Consider the following 23,817-nt stretch of genomic DNA (forward strand, 5'->3'; position numbering starts at 1 on the left):
ATAAAAAGCTGTGTGGTAAATGTGATTCGATTTAATATTACGGAGGTAACATAAGGTCTTTTGTAACATAAAAGAAATACTTTACAACAAATTTGGATTAAATACATGAAAACATAAACAATTACTGATATAGAAAGGTAATCTAAAGTTTATGTAGACGATAAAATCTTAAAAAAGAAAGATTCAAATATTTACATTTTAAACTATTTTGATTCACAAAAAATCGGGATAAAAATTAAAAAAAAAATCGATTTATTATCGTATAATTTATTGATATATTCTTCTATATTATACATTTAGGAAGTTTTGGCTTCGTCGCCAAAAAAAAATAAAAATAAACAAAAAAAAATTGTAACAAAAGGTGAAAACAGCACAAAACGTTCTTATATCAACTAAGAAAAAATATATTTACACGAATATCAAACGTTTTGACCAATATAATCAATCTAAAAAAAAAAAGAGTCAAAAACGTTATAAACTAAAACGATTCGCTTAATTAATAATAAAACAGAAAGAAAAATTGAACAAAAAATCCACCGTTTCACATCCTTTTTTCTTTTAAATTTTCGGTGGTTGTTAGCACCTAGCATACACATATACCTTAAAAATTAGGTTTTTAATCTTTATTTACAATTATTATCGTTAGTTCCAAGTAGATAACAATGTCTGGTTCTTAATTGACACCTATTTTTTGAGGATGAAGGAACGAAAATCATCCTAAATTGATGATAAAAACCATCAATATTAAATCAACTTTTTTATTTGATTTGTATACAGCTTTTTAAAATCAAAATAACTCATTTATATATCTCAAGTTATAAGTTTAATTTTTTTTATTTCGTTTTAAATAAACAAACGATAAAGTCCTGTTCTTATCAATTAGATAAAGACCAATGGAAGGTTTTCATCGAAATCGCGATTACTTTATTTACATTATGAAACGTTATTTATTTCTTTTTGGGGTCTTTGTAATTAGTTAATTGTAAAAAAATTAAACTGGATTAAGTAGTGATAATAGATTAAAATAGATCTTACCTTTGCCAACCGAATTTTGCGTTCTCTTTACTGAATTCAACTAAGCCCGCTTCCGACCTCGCCTTAGTCGAGTACAATCGTTCATTCTTTCTTTTGAGTTTAGCCGAGGCCGGTTGAGGTCGAGGCGCTGTAGCATGTTTGCCAAATTTAGTTCGATTCGGTATTAATTGCAGAGTCTTTGATTTTGCCTGATTATAGTGGAATGGTATGATTTTAACCAATAAAGCCGAGACTCTATAATTACTACCATATCAAATAAAGTATACTTAACACATTTAAAATGAAGTAAGTAGATAGCATTACACTTTATTAAGCCAAGATCGTTTATGACCGAAACGCTTTTTTCATTAATACCATATTCACCTAAAGGTAATCGATACGTTATAACGTCGATAATAGGCTTGCTTACTTCTTTTCTTCTTCGCTCGCGGCCTAGGGGCTGCTAATGCAGAGTGTTAATTAATCATCGTAGCCGACGTCATCATTGCAAGTATGCAACCAATATTACAGTGCAATACGCATCATACGCAAATCGCGTATTGCAATATCAATACTGTGATATTAGTTACATACTTGCAATGATGACGTCGGGTACAATAATTAATTAATACACTGTACAATGCCTCGATCGCAAGCGACCTTTGCGAACTAAGAGAAAATCTAGGATTCTGCTGGGTTAACTTAGTTAGAAAATGTTTTCCCATCTTTGCATATAAAATTTTGTATAACATGATAAATATTTACTAAATTTAATCATTAATCTTCACTATCATTTTGAAAGTCGTAGTTCATGACAACGTAATACACTATAAAGTATGATAAGATGTTATGATGACATCAAAGTGATAAGAAAACTATCAACAGAACTAGATCACCACATAAAAAGTTCTGTTGTTACAATATCAGTACTCATTGACTACATTCCCGGCAAATATACTTTTACAAATGAGAAGACAAATCTATAGCAGGTAGATGTATGAATGAGATAATATCTCCTGCTAAATTAATGTTGAATCATTTCCATCTTTTTGATAGAGACATTGTGCTCATCGAAGTGTTAATTTCTGTATATGTATATGATATAAATTATATGTATGTATAATTTCGCAAATTTTTTTAAAATTTATTTATTGTTCAATTCACAACCAAAGTGACTCGAAATTAATAACATTTCATAACTATTTTTAGTTATCCGATTTTTTTAACTAATAATGAAATTTATGGCACGATGTGGCAGTTTATACAATTACTAAAAATTAAAAAAAATAAAACCCGATTCTTATAAAAAAACTTAATAATCATACTTGTCAAATGAAATTAAAATTACATTAATTGTGTCTGCAAATATAAAAAAACTGTATAAAAATCAAAAGCAATTTCACATTCTTTTGTTTCCACTTATTATTAAAGATTGACAAAAAAATCCCGTACCAACCATACGTATATTTTTAAGTGTTGTGGACAACCTGCGCGGATATATACTCTAATTTTTTTTGTTTTAATAACAGTTTAGTAGAAACGCGCCCCTCTTTCTTTATCTTTTCGTCAGGTTACGGAAATCGAACTTTGGGACTTGATCCGATCTCCGTTTATTATTACAATTAGAAACAAAACTTATGAATTTGATAAAACAGTCACTCATCATCATCGTTATTAATTATTATTATTATTAATAATCGCGATAACCTCACACTCTATCTTATCGTTGTTGCTGCGGCTGCGCTTGTTGTTGCTGGTGGTACCTGGTCGCATCCGTTGCGATTGGAGGCACCACCACCGTCGGTGATGGACTACTTCCGCTACCGGCGCTCATTTTTGAGAACGCCAGTAGCGTATCGGGAAAATTTGGTGGGGTTGCAGGTGTGTTGCACGGCGTCATAACCTAAAATAATAAAAAACATTATCAATATTAAAATCATAAAATAATATAGTGAAGTTTAAAAACAATAATTGAATTAATCTTGAGATGACGTAGATAACGGGATCGAGTTACCAAAATTAACTCTTGGCATGGCGGATGTATCTGAATGCTTTCGGCGTCGACTTTGGATTATTTTTGTTTTGGCTTTCTGGCGGCAAGCATTCCCAGACTCTACGTCAACGTCACATGTATAAGCATTTCTAATCGCTTTTGTTACACACTGTACATTTTAATTAAAACAATAATCTAAGTATATACAGTGAGAATCAAAACTATTTATGAACACATACATATATTATAATTTAATGAGAATTGAAAATAAATTTATTTATTCAAAAAAAAGTAAATTATAAAATGGAGTTGATGTTTTGTCGAAGATTTTCTTCCTGGAATTCGAGATGTCCTCAGTCTGATTTCGCAACACGGTCGTGTATTTATTTTCGTTCGACGGACTGTTTCCGTGTGCTGCGACCATCCCAAGACACATACACAAATACCTACACACACCTAAGCAGAGACTTTGAAACCAGTTGTCCGTAAATACAGCACGTCTGTTTTGGAGCCATCACGTCTAAGAAAGTCACCTTATTAGTTTCTTTTTCAAGAGAATAAATTTAGAAAAGCGTTGAAAAAAATTCATTGATTAAAAAATTCCAATTGATAATAAACGATATTTATAAGAATATAAATGTAAATATACTCCAAAAATAATACAAGTTATTTTTAATTTATGGTTTTGATTAAGAATCGTAATAAAAAATATTTATTAATAACGTAATCTCCAAAAATATCTTTGTTAAAGACAAAACATTAAAAAATAATTATAGTTTGTTTATATATCAAAGCCGAAAAGTTTATCTCTAAGTGGTAACTATCTTAAACATAAATTAAATACCGAATTTAGCTTGTGGAATCGAAGTAGTTCATCTTTTGAACAGATACGAGGCAATGCCTCAAAAGCTGGTTATAATATTGCTATATCTATAGCTTCAATCTGGACGTGTGTTAGCCAAGATATCGTTCTTTCCTATGTGGTAAGATCAGTTGAAAATCGGTAACCTCTTACCAAATTTCTGTCTCAACGTGAATGAATCAGTTTGAGATCGATAAATATTACAAAGTCTTATAAGCCGGATGTTCTATGTACTTGTCAAATACTTGAACTGTCGACTTAACCCAATGGTCAATTCAACAGGTCGTTGGCCTAATTTTGTAACATTTATTTCTTGCCGTGCACTGATTTTGAAAAATCACTGGTATGCAATATAAGGTATATCTCAGACAGAGTTCCAGTATTCAATGCAAGGTAATCCCCATAGAATTACCACTTTCGCCTTTCTTACACACATAGTCACATAACAAAGACTCTGGTTCCAACATTTGTTACTTCCAACAACAAAGAAAGACCGTCTTTCAAAAAATCAATAAACTATGTAAAAATAGAAGGATTGGTAACATTTTGAGATCCTAAAATTGTTTAATTCTTGCAATAGTTAATATTAAAATTCAAAATACCCTCTATAAAACTTTGGTGACGTTTATGAACTTTTCGCGTAAGATCAAGAAGACACAAACGTGCATTGTTCGGATCTCTTCTTCTAGCGCATAAGATTCTCGTAGCATCTCGCTCATGCACCTTTTATTGATTTTTATTTCAACCAACCGCGTGCGACGGTGATGTCTCCAAAGTGTTTTCAAATTTTCATTTTTCTTTGAAAAATTAAAGCCCAATAAAAAATTATGGAAGTCTTCAATTTTGCTAATCTATCGAATAAGCCAATAAAAAAAAATTTAACGGCCCCATTATGGCCATGTATAATTCGCACCGATCTCCATCAGATATTCTGTTCTAGTTAAAGTTGGAAAGGGGGTTGAACGAAGTTACAGTTCTTTATATACTTACTAGTTATGTAAAAAATTCATTAGGTTATTTATGTTAATTATATTTCTTTTGTGAAGTTATTCTAAAGATTTAATTTTTAATCTGTTTATTTAACAGTAAACAAACGATTCAAATAATAAATTTTAACTTTTAATTCCATTGAATATATTTTCCACAAATGATTTGTGACTCATTCATTTAATACAAACACATTGAACGGGAAATATAAATCGTATGGATTTATAGAGGGGGCATTTGTCCCCCAACAAAAAAGAATAAACCAACAAAAATCATACGTATACGAGCTACTACAAGTTGTGGTGCCGTTATTGTGTTTTCTCGATTTATTAACGACGTTTTATTTTTTTGGGTCAACTTTAATCTTTTTCATCACGCATTTTATTTTTATTTTTTTTAGTGGTTAATCAAATATTTAAACCAAAAAATACGCGTGGTATGACGTAAAACTCCCGTGCCAAACATTTGGAGGTGCGTTAGAACTTTGAAACGTTCTCGTAATAAAAGTGTTAAGTAAATCAACGAAAAACTCTTTTACGTCTAAATGTTATTAAGAAAATCTCGCACGTGGAATTTTTCAAACAAAAACACCTTGTCGTTAACTCAGTTGAGAAAAACGATCGCTTCAAAATAAATTTAGTTACGAAATAACAAAAAAATTAAGATAAAGTTTTTAAGATAACAAATTTAATAATTTATTTTTATTGATGTAGAATCGAGTGAGAAATCGGCCAACGAACTTTAAACGTTATACATAGTTTTTTTTAAATAGCTGACGTAATTTTTACGAAATGTCACGTGATACATTTGTTTTAAATTTTATTTATCTCGTGTATCAAATGTAACTTTGGGTCATAGAGTTTTATTTTAAATGGTAATTTGTAAGCGAGTCCTCGCATAAACGAACTAAATTCATAATGCATTAGAATCCAATAATAGTCGAGGTGTAGAGTTATAAGAAATATTGATTTAACCTTGACATTTTTAAATTACATTTCTTTCATAAACATTTCTTTTTAATTAATTGTTAAAAGTTCTAAGAAATTATATTTAGACTTTAAATTTCCATTTAAACAATCTAATTGTTTTGTGTACTTTCTTTTTTCTTTTTTTTTTTTTGTTAACTTATTAAGATAATTATTTAATCGTGTTAAACTTTCTAAAAAACCTATGACGTTGCTTTGTTTTGTACGGTTGTTATTGTTGTTTTAAAACGATAAGTAACACAAAAGGGAGAAATCAGTGTTTGTATTATTTTTTATTCGGAGTAAATGTTCAACGAACCTTCCAGGATACGGGTGAACTCTTTAAAAGTTAATGTCGGCCGTAGTAAAAGAGAGGCCATTCCCTTTCTATGTCACGGTATCTGATCGCATTTATATACATTCGTTGTGCAATTTCCACTCTTAACACTTAAGATATGAATGTCATCTATTTTTTTATTAATACTAAATCAGTGTCAGAGAGTTATTTGGAAATGCTATTATCATGCATTAAAAATTAAAAGCAACTAGACACTATTAAAATCGAAAGGTATTAGAAGTAGTTGGTGGGTCACTGTTAGTTATTGGAAGCTATTCGTTGTCAGTGAGAAACATCGGAGCCATTTGGATCATAAGTTTTTCGATATTGCATAAACGTATGTCTTTGAAATATTGAAAATGAATAAATATAAACAGAACCTATTTAGAGTGCCAAAGAGATCCGGATTGATCTGGCCACTTAGATAAGTGGATAAAAAAACTAATGTAAGTGATAAAGAGAAAAGAACTTCTCGCAGAATCCCTTATAAAAGGGCAGCATACAAAATATTCACATACATGATTAACCAACGCTTACAACATCTGGTAGAATATATAATTGGCGAGTATCAAACAGGATTCAGACGTGACAGGTTCAATCATGATTCACGATGGATCACCTTTTTATAATAAAACAAATACAACGAAAAACATGGGATAAAAGCAACAATGCGAATCCAAAACTAACTAACAAATGTGTTTAATATCTCGAAAGGTTTGAAACAAGGGTTAAAACAATCTGGCTGACGTTAATATCATAAGCTTAAAACTGTATGCAAAACGTATCGGCCTGGAGAGTAACAAGAGTAAAAAAGGGGTGACGGAGACGTATTAGGAGACAATCCTCAATAGCAGAGTTAACTGTGGCGCATCGGTGACTATCTATCTCTTTAACCCTTTGTGTCCCGGCGGTACTTTAAAGTACCGGTAGTTTTAAACACTCATTTTAAACTGTAGTCATCTATTCGGCGCATTTAGAACTATCGGTACTTTCTACTAAGTTTATACGAAAATATAAGTTTTATTGCAACCTTTTTTTCTCAATATTTTTCCAATCCAACCCAACAATTATTATACATCATTTTAAAGAGAAAGCTTTGAGCTTTAATTTAGAACAAGTCTCATTCCTTAATTTCAATAAATACGACTTCCAGGAATTTTTAAATTAGCATCTTTTTTGACACTTTTAGTTTATACGAAAATGTAAGTTTTGTTTCAACATTTTTTTTCTCAATATTTTTCCAATCCAACCCAACAAGTATTATACATCATTTTAAAGAGAGAGCTTTGAACTTTAATTTAGAACAACTCTCATTCCTTAATTTGAATAAATACGGCTTCCAGGAATTTTTAAATTAGCATCTTTTTTGACACTTTTGGTTTATACGAAAATGTAAGTTTTGTTTCAACATTTTTTTTCTCAATATTTTTCCAATCCAACCCAACAAGTATTATACATCATTTTAAAGAGAGAGCTTTGAACTTTAATTTAGAACAACTCTCATTCCTTAATTTGAATAAATACGGCTTCCAGGAATTTTTAAATTAGCATCTTTTTTGACACTTTTAGTTTATACGAAAATGTAAGTTTTGTTTCAACATTTTTTTTCTCAATATTTTTCCAATCCAACCCAACAAGTATTATACATCATTTTAAAGAGAGAGCTTTGAACTTTAATTTAGAACAACTCTCATTCCTTAATTTGAATAAATACGGCTTCCAGGAATTTTTAAATTAGCATCTTTTTTGACACTTTTGGTTTATACGAAAATGTAAGTTTTGTTTCAACATTTTTTTTCTCAATATTTTTCCAATCCAACCCAACAAGTATTATACATCATTTTAAAGAGAGAGCTTTGAACTTTAATTTAGAACAACTCTCATTCCTTAATTTGAATAAATACGGCTTCCAGGAATTTTTAAATTAGCATCTTTTTTGACACTTTTAGTTTATACGAAAATGTAAGTTTTGTTTCAACATTTTTTTTCTCAATATTTTTCCAATCCAACCCAACAAGTATTATACATCATTTTAAAGAGAGAGCTTTGAACTTTAATTTAGAACAACTCTCATTCCTTAATTTGAATAAATACGGCTTCCAGGAATTTTTAAATTAGCATCTTTTTTGACACTTTTGGTTTATACGAAAATGTAAGTTTTGTTTCAACATTTTTTTTCTCAATATTTTTCCAATCCAACCCAACAATTATTATATATCATTTTAAAGAGAAAGCTTTGAGCTTTAATTTAGAACAAGTCTCATTAATTAATTGCAATAAATACGACTTCCAGGAATTTTTAAATTAGCATATTTTTTGAGACTTTTAGGTTATACGAAAATGTAAGTTTTATTTCAACATTTCTTTTCTTAATATTTTTCCAATCCAACCCAACAATTATTATACATCATTTTAAAGAGAAAGCTTTGAGCTTTAATTTAGAGTAAGTCTCATTCCTTAATTTCAATAAATACGACTTCCAGGAATTTTTAAATTAGCATCTTTTTTGACATTTTTAGGTTATATCAAAATGTAAGTTTAATTTCAACATTTTTTTTCTCAATATTTTTCCAATCCAACCCAACAATTATTATACATCATTTTAAAGAGAAAACTTTGAGCTTTAATTTAGAATAAGTCTCATTCCTTAATTTCAATAAATACGGCTTCCAGGAATTTTTAATGTAGCATCTTTTTTAACACTTTTAGGATATACGAAAATGTAAGTTTTATATCAATATTTTTTTCACAAACTTTCAAAATTTTTGACTTCTTGGGACACAAAGGGTTAACAATATAAGTTGTAGAGCCTCGGCCGCAAATGACGTCGACTATTATCTCTTTAACTTAATTACTATCACTATAACGATCTATACTGTAATGTCTTGGCAACAAGCGACGTTGGCTATTATTTCTATGATGGAGTTGACGGCGGCACCTCAGTTACTATCTCTTTAATTGTTCAGATTGTAGCGCCTCGGTTATTATCTCTTTAACATGTTGAATTTGGAGGCAGAAAATAAAGAAGGCCAAGCTTAGTTTGGGTTGTAGCGCCATATGAAAAAGATGAAGATAAAGAGTATGCTATAAGCTACTAAGAAAGAAAAGAAATTAAAATTAATAAATACACCATCTTATGAACCGTTACAAAGTGATTCGTCTTTTGATAGTAATCAAGTATTAGATTAGAAAATATTACAGCATTGGCAGATCTAAAGAGAACAAAAATGTTCGTTTGTATTTTAAAGATGTATTTAGAGACGTTGTTGATTTACAATCACAACTAAATTCGATTCCTCTTCAAGATATTAATGAAAATATATCTTAGTTTATTACTAGTGTCAAAGAAGATGAATGGTTTAATCGTCTTTTGAATTCGAAATTTGTCTTAGTTGGTTATTTTGAAAATTTTAAAATATTCAATAAAAATTACAGTAATTTCTCTTTAAATACTTGGTATGTGTTAAAATACAATACAAGAAAAAAAATATAAATGTAGAATAATAAGTTAATAGAACATATAAACTAAACAGACAAAGGTTGATTAAGATAAGAATTTCGATAAAACAACACGTTCAAACACAAAGAGGATGAATTATTGATATTATTTTTTGCGTGTACCCCGTTAAACACCGTTCCGATCAAAACGATGATAATTGTTTGTAAACATTGTGGGTACGCAATAATATAACAAGTAGAATGCGTGGGATTTTTATGGTATTTATAAGCAAAGTCCCTTTCTATCCTATCATCCTCTTTCCCTCTCACTACAAAAACAAACAGCCGCGTTTTTCAGAACTCATCATGACTATGAACACACAATGATGATTCACTTTTTTACGAACAACAGTTATTCGTTTTAGGATTAAATTTATTAATGGGAAATTTATTTTTTCAATCAAATTCAACATTAATTTGATACATCATTTATATATGTATACAGGCCTATATATTGTTTTGTTTTTGTTATATATGTTGTTTTGTTTAACATTCGCAAAAGAATGGGGAAAACACTTCGAACAACTACATATTTCAGAAAACAGAACAAGTATCGAATAAGAAGACATTTATTATTATTATTCAACGTTAGCACAGACGAAATAATCAAGAATGAATAAGAACCGCCCTCGGTTTGGAGCTGGATGGATCAAGTAGCCCAGCGAACACTGATGCCATGAAGTAATGGTGCTGGTGTTAATTGCAGTAATTGCACCACAAGAAATGATCCTCATAGAATAGAAGAAGTTAATAGAAAGATTTTAGAGAAATGGTATTGCAAACTTGATCAGGAACTTCTTTTTAACACTTAACTCACGAAAGTACCCGTGTGCAACAAGCTTTCTGACAACAGCATCTCGTTCCTTCACATTCATACCAATAATTGAAGGCTTACTTTCTTTATCTGCCAAATTGCGTTTATTACAAAAAAATAAGCGAAGTGGTCATTTCGCGAGATCACGCATTAGGGTTCAATCACATGTAATCATACCGCCGCTTTTTGTGGTTGTTATGGAAACTCTTGAGCTGCTCTTCTTGAGAAGAGGACGAAGAAAGCCGCATGCCGGAAGGCAAGTCGGTAGTCATCATATTTTAGATATGATGACGGTAAGATTATTATAAGTTCTTTGCTATCAACTATTGCTGCAGCAACGTCCGTTCTATGATCTTGTTCGTCTATCCACTTCTTATGACTTCACACACTTTTTCGCTCTGTGTCTAATTAGATGCCACGTATTCTCAGACATCCAGTCTCGCTTACTTCACAGTATATGTTCATTGGGAATCATCTACTTTATGTATATTTTATGATCTTATTATTAGGTTAATTTGTAAAGACAAAGGTGCGTTTGAGAAAGTTTGCAGTGTGTTGAACCTTATTACATCTGTCACTAACAATTATATTTATGAAGCCTATCTGGGAAATATATCTGACAAAATGTGTAAAGAGTCAAAAAAAACAGTTAATCGAGGAAGCTCTTGAAGAAAACAGTTTATGGTTCCTAGCAAAAGCACGATCATACTTAATCGGTCTATTTTTTCTATTTTTGCAAGTTACACGCGAAAATTGGACTTAAAACTAAAACTTTATTAAAATTATGAATATGCTAGATGACAACTCACTGAAAAGATGAAATAGCTACATTTTTAGTATAAATGAGTAAATATACTTACCAATTAATACATTTAGAATATCAAAACCCTTCATATGCAAACATATTAAATCAGCAAAAATAATGAAAATCAACACTTAAGAAAATGTTACATAAGTTATAATGGTGAAGATTATAAAAAGTGGTTCTCTTAACTTATAAAATTATTACAACCCATTGATTATTTTAATACATACCTGTCCGAAATGTGCGGAAGCTGATGAATAGGCCGGTACTGGAGCTTCTTGAAAAAATATACTAAGAGCGGTCTAAAAAGAAATAGTAAACATTAATTTCGATTAAAAATAAACAAGGTCACATGGTTTCACGGTTCCCAAATTTTTCCACGTCTTATTTTACATCTAACAAGTGTCAATAACACGTAAATATATAAAAAAAATTCTGAGCGGATCGATAAAGTCGGTATCGTTTCTCCATTTGTTGTCCTTCTCTATTTTTGTTTTGAATTCATAAGAAAACAACAAAAAAATCAAGATGGCGGAGCCCCATTGGGATCTAGATTTGTTTATAGACACAATCTCCGTCAAACACGTGACCTTGAAGCCCTTGACCAAAAAAATGTCGCGTTCGATATCCGGCGTTGTCGTCGTTTTCATCAAAATGAGTCGTCGTCGACGTGACGACGACGCCATTTTAGTGTCAACGAGATGGCGGTGACTGTGTTGTTTGTTTACAAACCGGTGTTGTACGCACCTCGAACTGCCAATGGGCCGCTTGGAGCAGCTGTTTAGCTTGTTCTCGAGCACATCCGGCGGCCAAAACAAATTGATTGATCATGACCTGTTCCCGAAGCGCTGTATCCATTTTTTTTATAGATATATATAATTTTTTTTAATTGATGAATTTCACAACTACGTGCACGACACTACGCTTCTTAAGAAACGAAAAAATAAATTTCTCACTGTCACGATGAACGTCCAATATCACTGTTGTCGGCACCACAACAACATACAACGACGGTTTCACGATGGACTTGTTTTGAAAACTGCACACACTTTACTCCCCACCTCCGCTCATAACCTCCTCATGAATGACGTCAGCGTAGTAGCGGATACGAGATTTCGTTGTGGTGGGGGTCAAATCTCCCAATGGTAGACTACAAATACATAGTATGATTTTCAACGTAAGTTTTTGTACAAAATAATTTGTATTGTATCTAAAGATAATTTCATCATTACAAAATTTTTATTATATTTATTTATTTTTTTAGATTAATATTTTATTAAGCAATAAAAAAGATACTTGCACCGGTCAATTGCCTAATAGCGTGTTGGTCAATACACTTGCGTAACGTGGTCTATTCTAATCTCGGTCGGCTTCGTAACCGGCGTTTGTTTTGGCCGAAGCCGCCTTGTTATAACCGGCCTTTTTTTCCGTTTCTATTATTTTCTTTTTATGACCTACTTGAATTTAATTAATTTTTCGTGTTCTTTTTTTGTTTTGCATTAATTACTGGATGTAATTATACTTTCTTAAAAATAGATGTAATGAATGTGTAAAATCAGTCAATGAAATTGAAACGCGTACGCACGTCATTCATAAAATTTTTGTTCCTCCTCTTACTATGCACCAGACATAGTATCGGATATTTTTTCTTTTCCCTTCTATTTTTAGTTTTTGATTGATTGATGGTGTTCTTAACGATTTATTTACTTACGTTTTCTTTCTTATTCATTATTATTTCTATTCTTATTTATTCGAGTCTAAAAGATCATTAAAATTATGCGTGTACGTTGTGTTTCCTGTAAGACAGGAAGTAGTTGACATTCAAGTTTTATTACTTTTTATAGACGTACAACGTCGAGGATCTATATTACCTCCGGAGAGAGTATTAAATAGTGAAGGAGCAACACAGCAGACGAAAGTTTTAGTATTAAGTTAAAGATATACTCATTCAAATTTAATTTTTTATTAAACATTCTAGAATACTTTGGGGTTTTTCTCCAAAGATTTAATCAACACTTTTTGCATATTTTTTTCAATATATTGGTCTGTCTACTTTAAAGTCCAATAACACTTGCGCACGCAGTTGTCTACATCCTAATTTGAGCATTATGTTATATAATTATTCTTTCTATACCAAGAAGTAATTCATTTCGGCATCCAGCTCAATATACCGCTTGGTACCTATTCTTAAGCAGTGAAAATACGATTTCTAATTTTAAGCAGTAAAACTAAAGGCGTCATAAAGCGCACTTAGAGCCAACACAAACCTGTGAATGAATTAGGAAATGCCTGTTGGTCCTAATTCTAATGAATGAAAAATCCGAACCTGCAAGTCTTCGTAGTAAAATGCGGGTAACGCTAACATAAGTAAGGACCGAGCGAGCAAACATCGGAATAAATGATCCAACTCCAACCAAGTGAACAGCTTTGGGTGGAGGAACCGCTAGTGGAAGATAGAACTCTTTTGTCGTGAAACTAAGAAATGGTCTCGAAGACGAAGCAATCGTCAACCAAGAAATGGAAAAGCGCTAGGTCCAGAAGAACGGGACTTAAGATATGAAAGCCGATATGGAATGGGCACCCTTTTCAAAGTTGCAGCGCTGAGAAAATTTAAGCTGGAAACAGAGCATGTTTTAATCTCCAGCATTTGCTTAAGCCACGATTACGTGAAGGCTGACCTGAGAAGACTGGGAGTGAGGAGCTGAAATGTCAAAAGCATTGGTATTTTTGCCTTCAGATTCTGATGTTTGATTCATAAAAGAACAAATATTAGAAAATATATTTTCATAGCATCTTTCTTAAACATTGCACTACGCAATTAAAGAACTTCATTTTATCGATATACCAATTGATTCACAAAGAATATAACCCAAATTCTCTTTTCACATATTATTTTATAAGATTGCGTGGTACGATTCGAAGAGGTTGGTTCATTTACATTTCAAATTGCATAATTAGGGCAAAACCGTGACTAATTTCAACTTATTGTTAGTACTCGTCCACGTGGGTTACAAATTTTAAAACAAAAGGTCACAAAAATAGTAAAAAAGAATTTTTTTTAGTCACTATAAAAAAATATACATTTTTCTTCTTAAAATTAAGTCCTCATATTAATAATTTCACGCGTAGCAACTTTACAAATTTCATCGAAATCTTCCTTTAAATGCGATCTCCAAAATTTGCACTTTCCCCAAATAAAAGCGGGATAATTCGGGCTTTGAATACCATAAAAAATCCTTGCAATCGCTCGCCCGGTAAAATTATTATCTCGATACATCGCGATAATTTGTCGGGTGTCGTTGATGATTTGATCTTCATTGATGGGTTTCATTTTTATAACGACGTCTTTTAACGGTTCCGGACTTTCAAAATACTGTCGAATTGTTTTCTTTAATTCAATTTCTTTATTGGAAACTTGTAGGCATGATTTAAAAGATTTTTCTGAAACTTGTGTTAAAGCTGAATGAATTGAGTGTAATTGTAATAATCCTTGTTTTTCTTGGTTTTTAACTCGGGTGTATAAAGAATCTAAGGCTTCATCGAGTTGATTATCGTTAAGATTTCCAGGTGCTAACACCCTAAATCCTAAATTAGTGAATTGTACCGATAAGTTGGACCTTTTTGGTTGGTTATTAATAATCATCCATTCTAAATTTTTTAATTTATGTTTACAAATCCCGCTATCCCAACCCATAGCAGCGGCGACATCAACAACGGGAAATTCAAAGACCGTCCCTTCAACATCTTTTCCGTACAAAGCTAACGCCATCGCTAAAGGTGGACAATCCTTTGCAGCTTTTTTTATTTTGTTTGAACCGCTGTACGAGATAATCTTACAATTTATATAAGCGGGGCTTAACACCTCCACGTATCGATTTTCGTGTAGCTCTAAATAACATAGTAATGTCGCAATGTTTTCTTCGGGTACGTCCAAAAACGTTACAGTGTCTTGAATTGAAAAAGCCACCTCATGTTTTGAACATTTCGTTTTACACGAGCAGGGAATAAAAATCTTTTTTAGAAGTTTTCTTATTACGTGGCGATCGATTGAGTTTGCGTATATGTGTCTTCTTAATTCATTTTCATCGTTACCCTAAATTAAAAATTTGATTAAAAAATTAAGTTATTTTAATTAACTCACGTGACAATCAAGAAATAAGTGGCAATGAGCTGGTAAACCATCCCGACCGGCTCTTCCAACTTCTTGAACGTATCCTTCAAAACTACTCGGCATATTATAATGAATTACGGCTCGAATATCACATTTATTTATTCCCATTCCTAATCAAAAAATATTTATTATCTAATTTAATTTACCTCAAATTTATCAAATTTACCGAAAGCAACTGTAGCAACAACAATTTTTAATTCCCCGGACATAAACGACTTTTGTATACTTCTCCTTCTAGAAGCAGCCATCCCGGCGTGATAAGGCTCAGCTTGGCAACTCATCCTTTTCCTTTTCTTCCCACCTCCTTCCCCAACTTTTTCGTCTTTCAAAGAAGTCCGTAAAAACGCCGCGATTCTTTCACATTCTTGCCTCCGAGTACAATAAACAATAACGCTTTTGTATTTAGAAAAATTTTCCGAAAGTAATAATCCCAATAAAGCGTGATCGCGATTACCATCCTTTGATACTGTTAATCTCAAATTGTTCGGTAAAGGAACGTCGCTGATAATACCATCTCTTCTGTCGATTATTTGGAGATGATCTACGATGTTATCGGAGGTTGAACGAGTTGCTGTTGCTGTTAAACCTAAGATTACGCTAACTCCTAAACGTTCTCGGAGAATTCTACAAATCATTAGGTAAGATGGCCGGAAATTGTGGGACCACTGTGATACGCAATGAGCTTCATCTATGCAAGCGAATGCAATTGGTGGTAATTGACGAAGAAATGAACCAAAACCTAACAAATAAAAAAAATTTTAATCAAAAACATAAAATGTTATTATAAGTATGAAGGGTTTTCACGGCCGGTGTTGTTCACGTTTCAGATGCCATGTTGCAATCATAACGCAAAGAGTATATTCCTGTAAAATGGAAGACAGGAAAATAAAGATGAATTGCTCCACAACATTGATACAAGGTACAAGACGCAAAAAATGGATTAAGACATTTGAAAACTTAGACTTGCTAGGAAAACCCCGAGGCGGCTACCCACCCGAACGACTAACCAACCGAGTGACCTCAAACCAATTGGCGCCCCACACACAATTAAAGATAAAAAAGGACCTCCTCAAGACTTTAAAATTCACCTATGCACTTGGAACAGAATATTTCAATCCCTTCACCTATGAACAAATTACGGAAGCCCTGAATGAAATGAAAACGGGAAAAGCCTTCATACCATTCATACTGAGTTTCTGAAGCATAGTGGAAGATTTACTAGGCAATGGCTTGCAAAGTTGAGTTGTAAGTTGAAAGGCGATGGGAGCTATTCCATGCAGAAAGATCACTGATGTTATCAATGCCATGCTATGTAACAGATGCTTCCAAGTCATTATCAGCGAAAATAGTAGTACCCAAATGAAACTGAATAATGGCCTTCCACAACTTCAGTCTCTACGTAGCAGACATGCCCAAAACCACATCACAGAAGGTCGGATACGTAGACGTCTGGGCGTTTGCTAGAAACCATAAAGAATTGGTGACAATTCTGACAAATGACGTGGCTACCCTGGGGAGACATTTCTGCGACTGGAGATTACAACCTAATGCCGCCAAGACGGAACCAATTTAAAATCAACCTTGAAGACGGAAGTCTGTCTTTAAAGTAAATTACAATAAACACCCAAAATACCTAGGTGTCACTCTCAATAGAACCGTGGCTGAAGACGCACAGCTAAACCCAAACGTTTCTAGTTCTAGTGTTAGTTCTATTGATAGTACTAGTATTAGTTCTAGGTCTAATATTAATTCTAGTGATATTGTTAGATCTATATAGTTTTAGTTCAATAAAACTTTATTATAACTTAAAAATTAACCTACCACTTGATCTCTCTCCAGATACAACAGCTTCTGGCGAAACCAACAAAATACTTAAAGCCCCAGAATTAATCAATTCTTTAATTTTTTCCCGTTGAGTTTTAGTTTGATTAGTATGCAAACAAGCAGCTTTTAAAAACGGGGGTAACCCAACGACTTGATCTTCCATTAAAGAAACTAACGGTGAGATAATCAACGATATGCAGGACTCCTTCTTGGAATATAAATACGCTGGAAGTTGGTAGCATAAACTTTTTCCAGAACCAGTGCTCAATGTAACTAAAGTCGATTTTCCTGAGAGTATTCTCATAATTGCTTGTTCTTGTCCTCCACGGAATTTTGAGTGTCCAAACAGTGATAAAGTCTCAAAAACTTCTTTGGGAGTATCGATAATTGAACCGTCCTCCTTTAATTTAAAATATGGCTTAACTAAACTTGTTGAATCTAAGTATTCTTGCATTTCAATTTTTTTTACGTACTCTTCTAATTTTAAACCTTCTTCTAAAAGAAGTTCGTCTTCACTGTCTAAACTTAAATCGGAACTATCATTATTATCACTTTCATTATCGTCACTCGCATTGTTATCATCTTTGTCATAATCTTCATTATTGTCATTTTGATTATTTAAATCTTTTTTTTGTTTACTTCTTATGGCTAAAACACCTTGTGCCATCTTCTCAGCTTCTTCTAACGTAGGAATTAAGCATGATTCTTCCTCATCATCTCCTGCGTTTAATGGTAATAACGCATCACTTTTTTTCTTTTGACAATTTCGAGCGAAATGTCCCACATCACCGCATAAGAAACATTTTAAAAGACCACCATCGCATCCGGTCATATCCATTTCCGGGCCGGCTAAAGCACCTTGCTTTTTTTTCTTCCACATATTTTTTTTGTATTTAGAATAAGTGAATTTCTTTTGACCGCGAGCATAAATTTTTTTTTTTAAATCAATTCGAACAAAATTCTCGTTTAATGTTCCAGAAGCGACCTTTTCTTCTAATTTTTCTTTATTTGTTTGTTGTGATTTCGGTTTCTTAGCAACGTTTTCTTTTCGTTTTTTAATCGTTTCTTTTACATTTGTGATTCTTGGTGTTGATTTTATTCGGGGTTTCACGGAGTATTCTAATTCATATTCTTCCATTTGCGAATCTTCAATTTGAGTTTTTTCTTTTTGTTTAATATTTTGTGTCTTTTTAATTTTCCCATTCAAATTTTTTTTAGAATTTGATTTTTTCTTTGAAGATTTTGGTGAATCATCAGAATCGAAATCATAAACATCGTTTTTGTTTGATGAATTTGGTGTAAATTGTGGATCATCATCGGATTCACCATCAAAAGGATCCTTTTCCGTTTCAGAATCATCTTCTTTAAAATTATAACTTTTCCTTCGTGTTACAATTAAATCATTTTTAGGATTTATTTTTTTAACCTCGTTATTTTCTCTTAAAATATTTGTATTATTCGTACTATTCCCAACAAATTTTATTCTTTTCGGTGGTGGTAAAACATTTTGTGAACTCTCTTCATCAGAATTTTCAACCAACTCATCACTATCAAACTCTTTCTCAACCTTCTCATTCAATTTAACATATTTTTGACTTAATAAAAAATCATTTTCGTTATTTTTATTACTCTCAACAACTTCACAACCATTTTTTTCAGTTACTCTTTGCAACCAACCCATATCTAAAGCTCTCCTAGGTTTATAATCATTACTAAGCACACTTTGTATAATATTTAACGATGTTGCATTAATATTGGAAGACGAATTTATTATTTTTACATTCGTATTTAAAGATGAAGTAAATTCATTTACAAATTCTTGCGATAATGAAGGTTTCAAAGTAGAATTAGAATCAATAACAGGTTGTGAAAGTGATTTTGCTTCATTTAAATTAACCTCACTTTTCCGGCTATGAAATGATAAAGATTTCCTTGGATTACGCTTTGAAAATTTTGATCCATTGAATAACTTTTTTGATATCAAAGAATTTATTGCGTTTTCTTCTTTCGTTTCTTCAACAACCTCAACTTGTTTACATTTAACTGCTTCACCCCAAGCTTTTTCATTTAACTTAACATATTCCTGCTCTTCAACAGTTAATTTATCTTCTTCTTGAGTAAATAATTCATTACCATCATTTCTTGATTCTAATTTATCTTCGTCTGATTCAAATCCCTCAATGTCCTTAAAACTTTGTTCCAACGCATTCGATTTTAAATTAAAATAAGTCTTGTATGCAAATTTAACCTCATCATCGGCTTCTCTTATATCTAACTATTAAAACGAGTGATTTAAAAATGATTTTGAATTAATTTATGGTTTAGTTACCTTCGAAGGTATTCTTCCGTGTTGCTTTTTAAATTGGTGTTCCCAAAGTTTTACGCGATATTTGCATTTATCGTACATTTTTCTCGTGGCGGGATCCAAAATTATATCCATTATTGCGTTCTAATTAAAGTAGTTTTAACTTAAATTAAAAAATTAAACTATAAACATGTGTTGTGTAGATTGATGATGTAAAAAATGGTAAAAATGCAATTCCCGCTCTTTTCGTGTCAATAACGTGAAAGTAGTTGCAAACACTAAAATTTATTTATTTAAAATATTGTTGTAATTATTTTCTATTATATGTTGTTATTTTTATTTAATAATTATAAAGCGTTATATTCGTTAAAATAAGAAGTTTTGAATTTCTAATTTATTTTTTATTTATTTTGTTATAATAAAGAAAAATGAGGTTGCCAACTTATGTTTTATTTAAATAATTTTTTACTGTTTATTTTTTTTTTTAAACTGTATACTATATACCATTAATTTTTTTTAAATGTAATTTAATTAAATTTTCAAATATGTTTTCTTTAATTTTAATTGCAAAACCATTTAAAAAATATAAAAAAGATTAAAAAAAATAACGACTGTGCGCCACCTATCTTTTAATTTTTTAATTGTTAAAGTGATGCCGTAATTGCTACATTATAAAGAAATGTAAAGAAATCTTAACAGTTAACGAAAGGAACGTTAAAGAGTTATATTTCTAATTTGAGTACGGAAAAAGTTTCTCTATAAGAATTAGGGGAATTAGGGGCACAAAAGTTGTAATACAAAGTATAGGTACAGGTCAAAAATTGAAGATATTTTAGCTGTAATATGTGACAACTTTTAACCAATTAAATCATCTGCTTATAGAATACCTTTTTTGAAGAGTCACCTAACTTATAATCCTGTTCAATATATCAAACAGAAAGCAGATATGGGTTCTCTAGTCCTTGGGCTTTATCTAGGAAATTAGAGATTATTACAAAGAAGAAATAATCTACTTAGCAATAATTGTTATCTTGTGCACCTGTAAAGTTTTAGTTGTGATAGTGCATTGTAGCTGTAAACATTCTCAGACTATTCCCAGAGAATCACATTATCTAGTTACCCAAGCAGCTGTGCTGGAGAGGCAGTGGTTGAAATATTTTGAATAAAGGCATTAAAGGTTACTTTTGAACATGATTATATTAGCTAAAAGCCAAGGTAGCTGATCTATGTTTGTCTACTGCTATGCTTGTTGTATGCTGTCTGTAGATATTTAGTTAACAGCTTTGCTACACTGTCTACAGCTGCAGTGAGCTGCAGTTTGCTATAGTTTGTATACCATAACCTCTTATAGGTCTATCATTTTAACACAATTTAATTTGCAAGTATGAACTCTGAAGTTCAATTACCTGGGGTGAAGTAATAACAAACATCATGTAATAGTCAAAGCCGGAAAATAGAGGAAAACGGTTATTATCTTAATTGATTATTTCAAACTGGTCTACATCTTGGTTGGACAAGAACTACTACCAGATATTACGCTAAGAGGGAAGATAAAGTGAAGATAGTTTAAGGGTTTATGGTCGTAATAATAAAAAGTTAATTTGGGTGATAATGTACAAATAATATACTTTGTCTTACTAGGTCACTATTTGGTTTTGTTATATCATTTTGTTCGTTTTCTTATTACTTCTATAAATTTTTCATCTTTGTAGTGAGTTAAAAAAGTTAAAAAAAGTACTATATAAATGGTGAAAACTATTTTTATTATAAACATTTTAATTAAACATTAATATATAAATCAACGCCATATTTTAATCGATTTTAGTACAATGCTTTAATCGGAGCAGGTTTCGTTCCCTGTAAAACAAAAAAGTTTACAAAAGTAAGCAATTTACTTCATTTTCTTAATATACTTACAACAGGTTGAGGTAAAGGTCTAGGTCTCTATTTCAATGTAAAATATAGATTAATTTAAATTAATAGGTTTAAAAGAAGATAATTTTAACTTACAACCGGTTGAACTTGTGGTCTTAAATCTGGTCCTCCAGTTTTAGGAATGTCCTTAGTTTGTCTCTGAAATTTAATTAATGATAATTAAATTATTTATTATTAATTACCTTTATTTTTTTTATATTTACGGTTTGGCGAGCAAAAGTTTTTATTGGACGAGGCCGATTTTGATCCTGAAAAATTAAATAAATTTAAAATGAATTATTATTAATATATTAACTTACAATTGGATCAATTTGAGGGCCATCTAAAGAACCTGGTCGTCCTCCTGTTTTAGGAATATCCTTAGTTTGTCTCTGAAAATTTTTGTTTTAATCTAACGTTTAAGTATATCTATTGTTATTCTTACAACTGATCGATTAAGGGGTTTTGCTGGAATTGGACGAGTTTGATCCTAAAATACAATAAAGGTTAAATTGATTATTTGTTAATAAAATTTGTTAATAACATACAATTGGATCAATTTGAGGGCCATCTAAAGAACCTGGTTGTCCTCCTGTTTTAGGAATATCCTTAGTTTGTCTCTGAAAATTTTTTTTAATCTAACATTGTTTAAGTATATTTATTTTTATTCTTACAACTGATCGATTAAGGGGTTTTGCTGGAATTGGACGAGTTTGTTCCTAAAATACAATAACAGTTAAATTGATTATTTGTTAATAACATTTGTTAATAACTTACAATTGGATCAATTTGAGGGCCATCTAAAGAACCTGGTCGTCCTCCTGTTTTAGGAATATCCTTAGTTTGTCTCTGAAAATTTTTTTTAATCTAATATTGTTTAAGTATATTTATTTTTATTCTTACAACTGATCGATTAAGGGGTTTTGCTGGAATTGGACGAGTTTGATCCTAAAATATAATGAAGATTAAATTGATTATTTGTTAATAAAATTTGTTAATAACATACGATTGGATCAATTTGAGGGCCATCTAAAGAACCTGGTGGACCTCCGTGTTTAGGAATATCCTTAGTTTGCCTCTAAAAAAAATTTATTAAATTTATTATTATTATAATTCATTATTTTTTTTATTCTTACAGCTGATCTAGCTTGAGGATTTACGGGAAGAGGAAGAGTAGCTGGTTTCTAAAAAATGATATTAAATTATATTATGCTTAAATTTTTGTGATGTTTAATCTTACTTCAGGGCGTGTAAGTTCACTTGGTTTAATTTTCTGTTTAAAAAATAATTCATTTAAATTCTTTTTTTAGATAGTAATCAAATAAATTACCGGTGGTTGAACTTGAGGTTGAGTTGGATCTTGACGTCTAACTCTAGCACCTGACGCTGGTACTGGAACGGGTTTAATTGGTCCTCCTGCTGACCCAGGAGCTGGACCTGGTACTCCTTGAGGAATTGAGTAACAAACGCTTACCAAAAAGGTAAATAATAAAACTGGCAACATCTACAAAAAAATTAATATAAGCCAAATGTATTTAAAAACATCAACTTACATTGAACATTGTAGTGTTATCAAAACAGTCGACAGTGATAATACTTAAAAGCGACTGATTTGGAATCGTTTTACTCCTAACTTTTATACCTACGTCTCTAATGGAGCTATTTTTTTGTGTGATGGTAAACAGTTTATATAAAATAGAATAACAAGTACTTCTTTACCAGACAAATGCTAATTATTCCTGGAATAGAACCGCAATAAATTTGCTTGGTGTAAATATTGATGGTCAGTTGAGCATAGAAAAATTAACAAAGTAAGTCCCCTCAAAGTAAATCAACAATTTTTTTTCTCTCTCAATTGTATAACACATACACTCTTTTATTTAATAAGCACTTCAGATATCTCTCGGTTTTTCTGGTTTATAGATAAACAACATTTTTGTTATGTTCTTATATAATATTGCTTTCTTAATTTGTCGTTGAACCTAATAACCTTTAAACTTTTAAAGATAAGTTTGGTGTTTTGTTTATATTTTAAAGTATTTATTTATGGTTTAATTTAATTGTTATTTTAATTAAATTATTTTCATAAATAAATAATTATGATTGGTGAGTAGGCAACGCATATTTCGTCATAATCCATATAATCATATAATTGAAGCTTGGTTTGTGGAGATTTGCCTAAATGAGAGAGTAAATAATTTAAGAAAGTAACACGTAAACTTACGGCTTTTCATTGTCTAATGTAAAATTGTCGAAAAATGTTTTCACTTGAAACTCATCGCCATACACGAGGGAAAATATTAATTAAATCGTATCTTTATTTACCGA

At 31.3% G+C, this 23,817-nt stretch overlaps 3 protein-coding genes across 3 annotated transcripts; all 3 read right to left on the reverse strand.

Moving 5' to 3' along the window:
* Window positions 1-247: 247 nt before the first annotated feature.
* Window positions 248-12,289, reverse strand: LOC111416491 (UBA-like domain-containing protein 2-B). The gene is made up of 3 exons (XM_023048530.2): window positions 12,023-12,289; window positions 11,506-11,577; window positions 248-2,917 (listed from the first exon to the last, which is right to left on the reverse strand). Exons 1-3 carry the CDS (start codon window positions 12,131-12,133, stop codon window positions 2,735-2,737), a joined length of 366 nt encoding a protein of 121 aa, XP_022904298.1. The 5' UTR covers window positions 12,134-12,289; the 3' UTR covers window positions 248-2,734.
* A 2,023-nt stretch (window positions 12,290-14,312) lies between these two features.
* LOC111416487 (RecQ4 helicase) lies at window positions 14,313-19,820 on the reverse strand. The gene is made up of 5 exons (XM_023048527.2): window positions 19,600-19,820; window positions 17,268-19,545; window positions 15,613-16,185; window positions 15,417-15,556; window positions 14,313-15,368 (listed from the first exon to the last, which is right to left on the reverse strand). The coding sequence occupies exons 1-5, from the start codon at window positions 19,708-19,710 to the stop codon at window positions 14,373-14,375; spliced, it is 4,098 nt and encodes a 1,365-aa protein (XP_022904295.2). The 5' UTR covers window positions 19,711-19,820; the 3' UTR covers window positions 14,313-14,372.
* Window positions 19,821-21,317: 1,497 nt separating this feature from the next.
* LOC111416490 (proline-rich protein 2-like) lies at window positions 21,318-23,128 on the reverse strand. The gene is made up of 15 exons (XM_023048529.2): window positions 23,043-23,128; window positions 22,820-22,993; window positions 22,730-22,762; window positions 22,626-22,673; window positions 22,496-22,567; window positions 22,393-22,437; window positions 22,267-22,338; window positions 22,164-22,208; window positions 22,038-22,109; window positions 21,935-21,979; window positions 21,810-21,881; window positions 21,714-21,758; window positions 21,586-21,648; window positions 21,493-21,519; window positions 21,318-21,432 (listed from the first exon to the last, which is right to left on the reverse strand). Exons 1-15 carry the CDS (start codon window positions 23,049-23,051, stop codon window positions 21,397-21,399), a joined length of 858 nt encoding a protein of 285 aa, XP_022904297.1. The 5' UTR covers window positions 23,052-23,128; the 3' UTR covers window positions 21,318-21,396.
* Between the last annotated feature and the right edge of the window lie 689 nt (window positions 23,129-23,817).

This window comes from Onthophagus taurus, chromosome 1 (genome assembly GCF_036711975.1).
Source record: "Onthophagus taurus isolate NC chromosome 1, IU_Otau_3.0, whole genome shotgun sequence".
Taxonomy (NCBI): Eukaryota; Metazoa; Arthropoda; class Insecta; order Coleoptera; family Scarabaeidae; genus Onthophagus; species Onthophagus taurus.

Bases quoted from the DNA above. Each gene is read 5' to 3' on its own strand.
- LOC111416487 (XM_023048527.2), bottom strand. From the start codon at position 19,710: ATGGATATAATTTTGGATCCCGCCACGAGAAAAATGTACGATAAATGC. The intron at 19,546-19,599 runs GTAACTAAACCA...TCGTTTTAATAG, and splicing joins ACGGAAGAATACCTTCGAAG to TTAGATATAAGAGAAGCCGA. The intron at 16,186-17,267 runs GTAGGTTAATTT...TTTATTTGTTAG, and splicing joins ATCTGGAGAGAGATCAAGTG to GTTTTGGTTCATTTCTTCGT.
- LOC111416490 (XM_023048529.2), bottom strand. The intron at 22,568-22,625 runs GTAAGAATAAAA...AATTTTTTTTAG, and splicing joins ATCCTCAAGCTAGATCAGCT to AGGCAAACTAAGGATATTCC. The intron at 21,759-21,809 runs GTAAGTTAATAT...TTAATTTTTCAG, and splicing joins GCCCTCAAATTGATCCAATT to GATCAAAATCGGCCTCGTCC.
- LOC111416491 (XM_023048530.2), bottom strand. From the start codon at position 12,133: ATGGATACAGCGCTTCGGGAACAGGTCATGATCAATCAATTTGTTTTG. The intron at 11,578-12,022 runs GTGCGTACAACA...ATTTCTTTTTAG, and splicing joins CGGCCCATTGGCAGTTCGAG to ACCGCTCTTAGTATATTTTT. The intron at 2,918-11,505 runs GTATGTATTAAA...TTATTATTTTAG, and splicing joins CTTCCGCACATTTCGGACAG to GTTATGACGCCGTGCAACAC.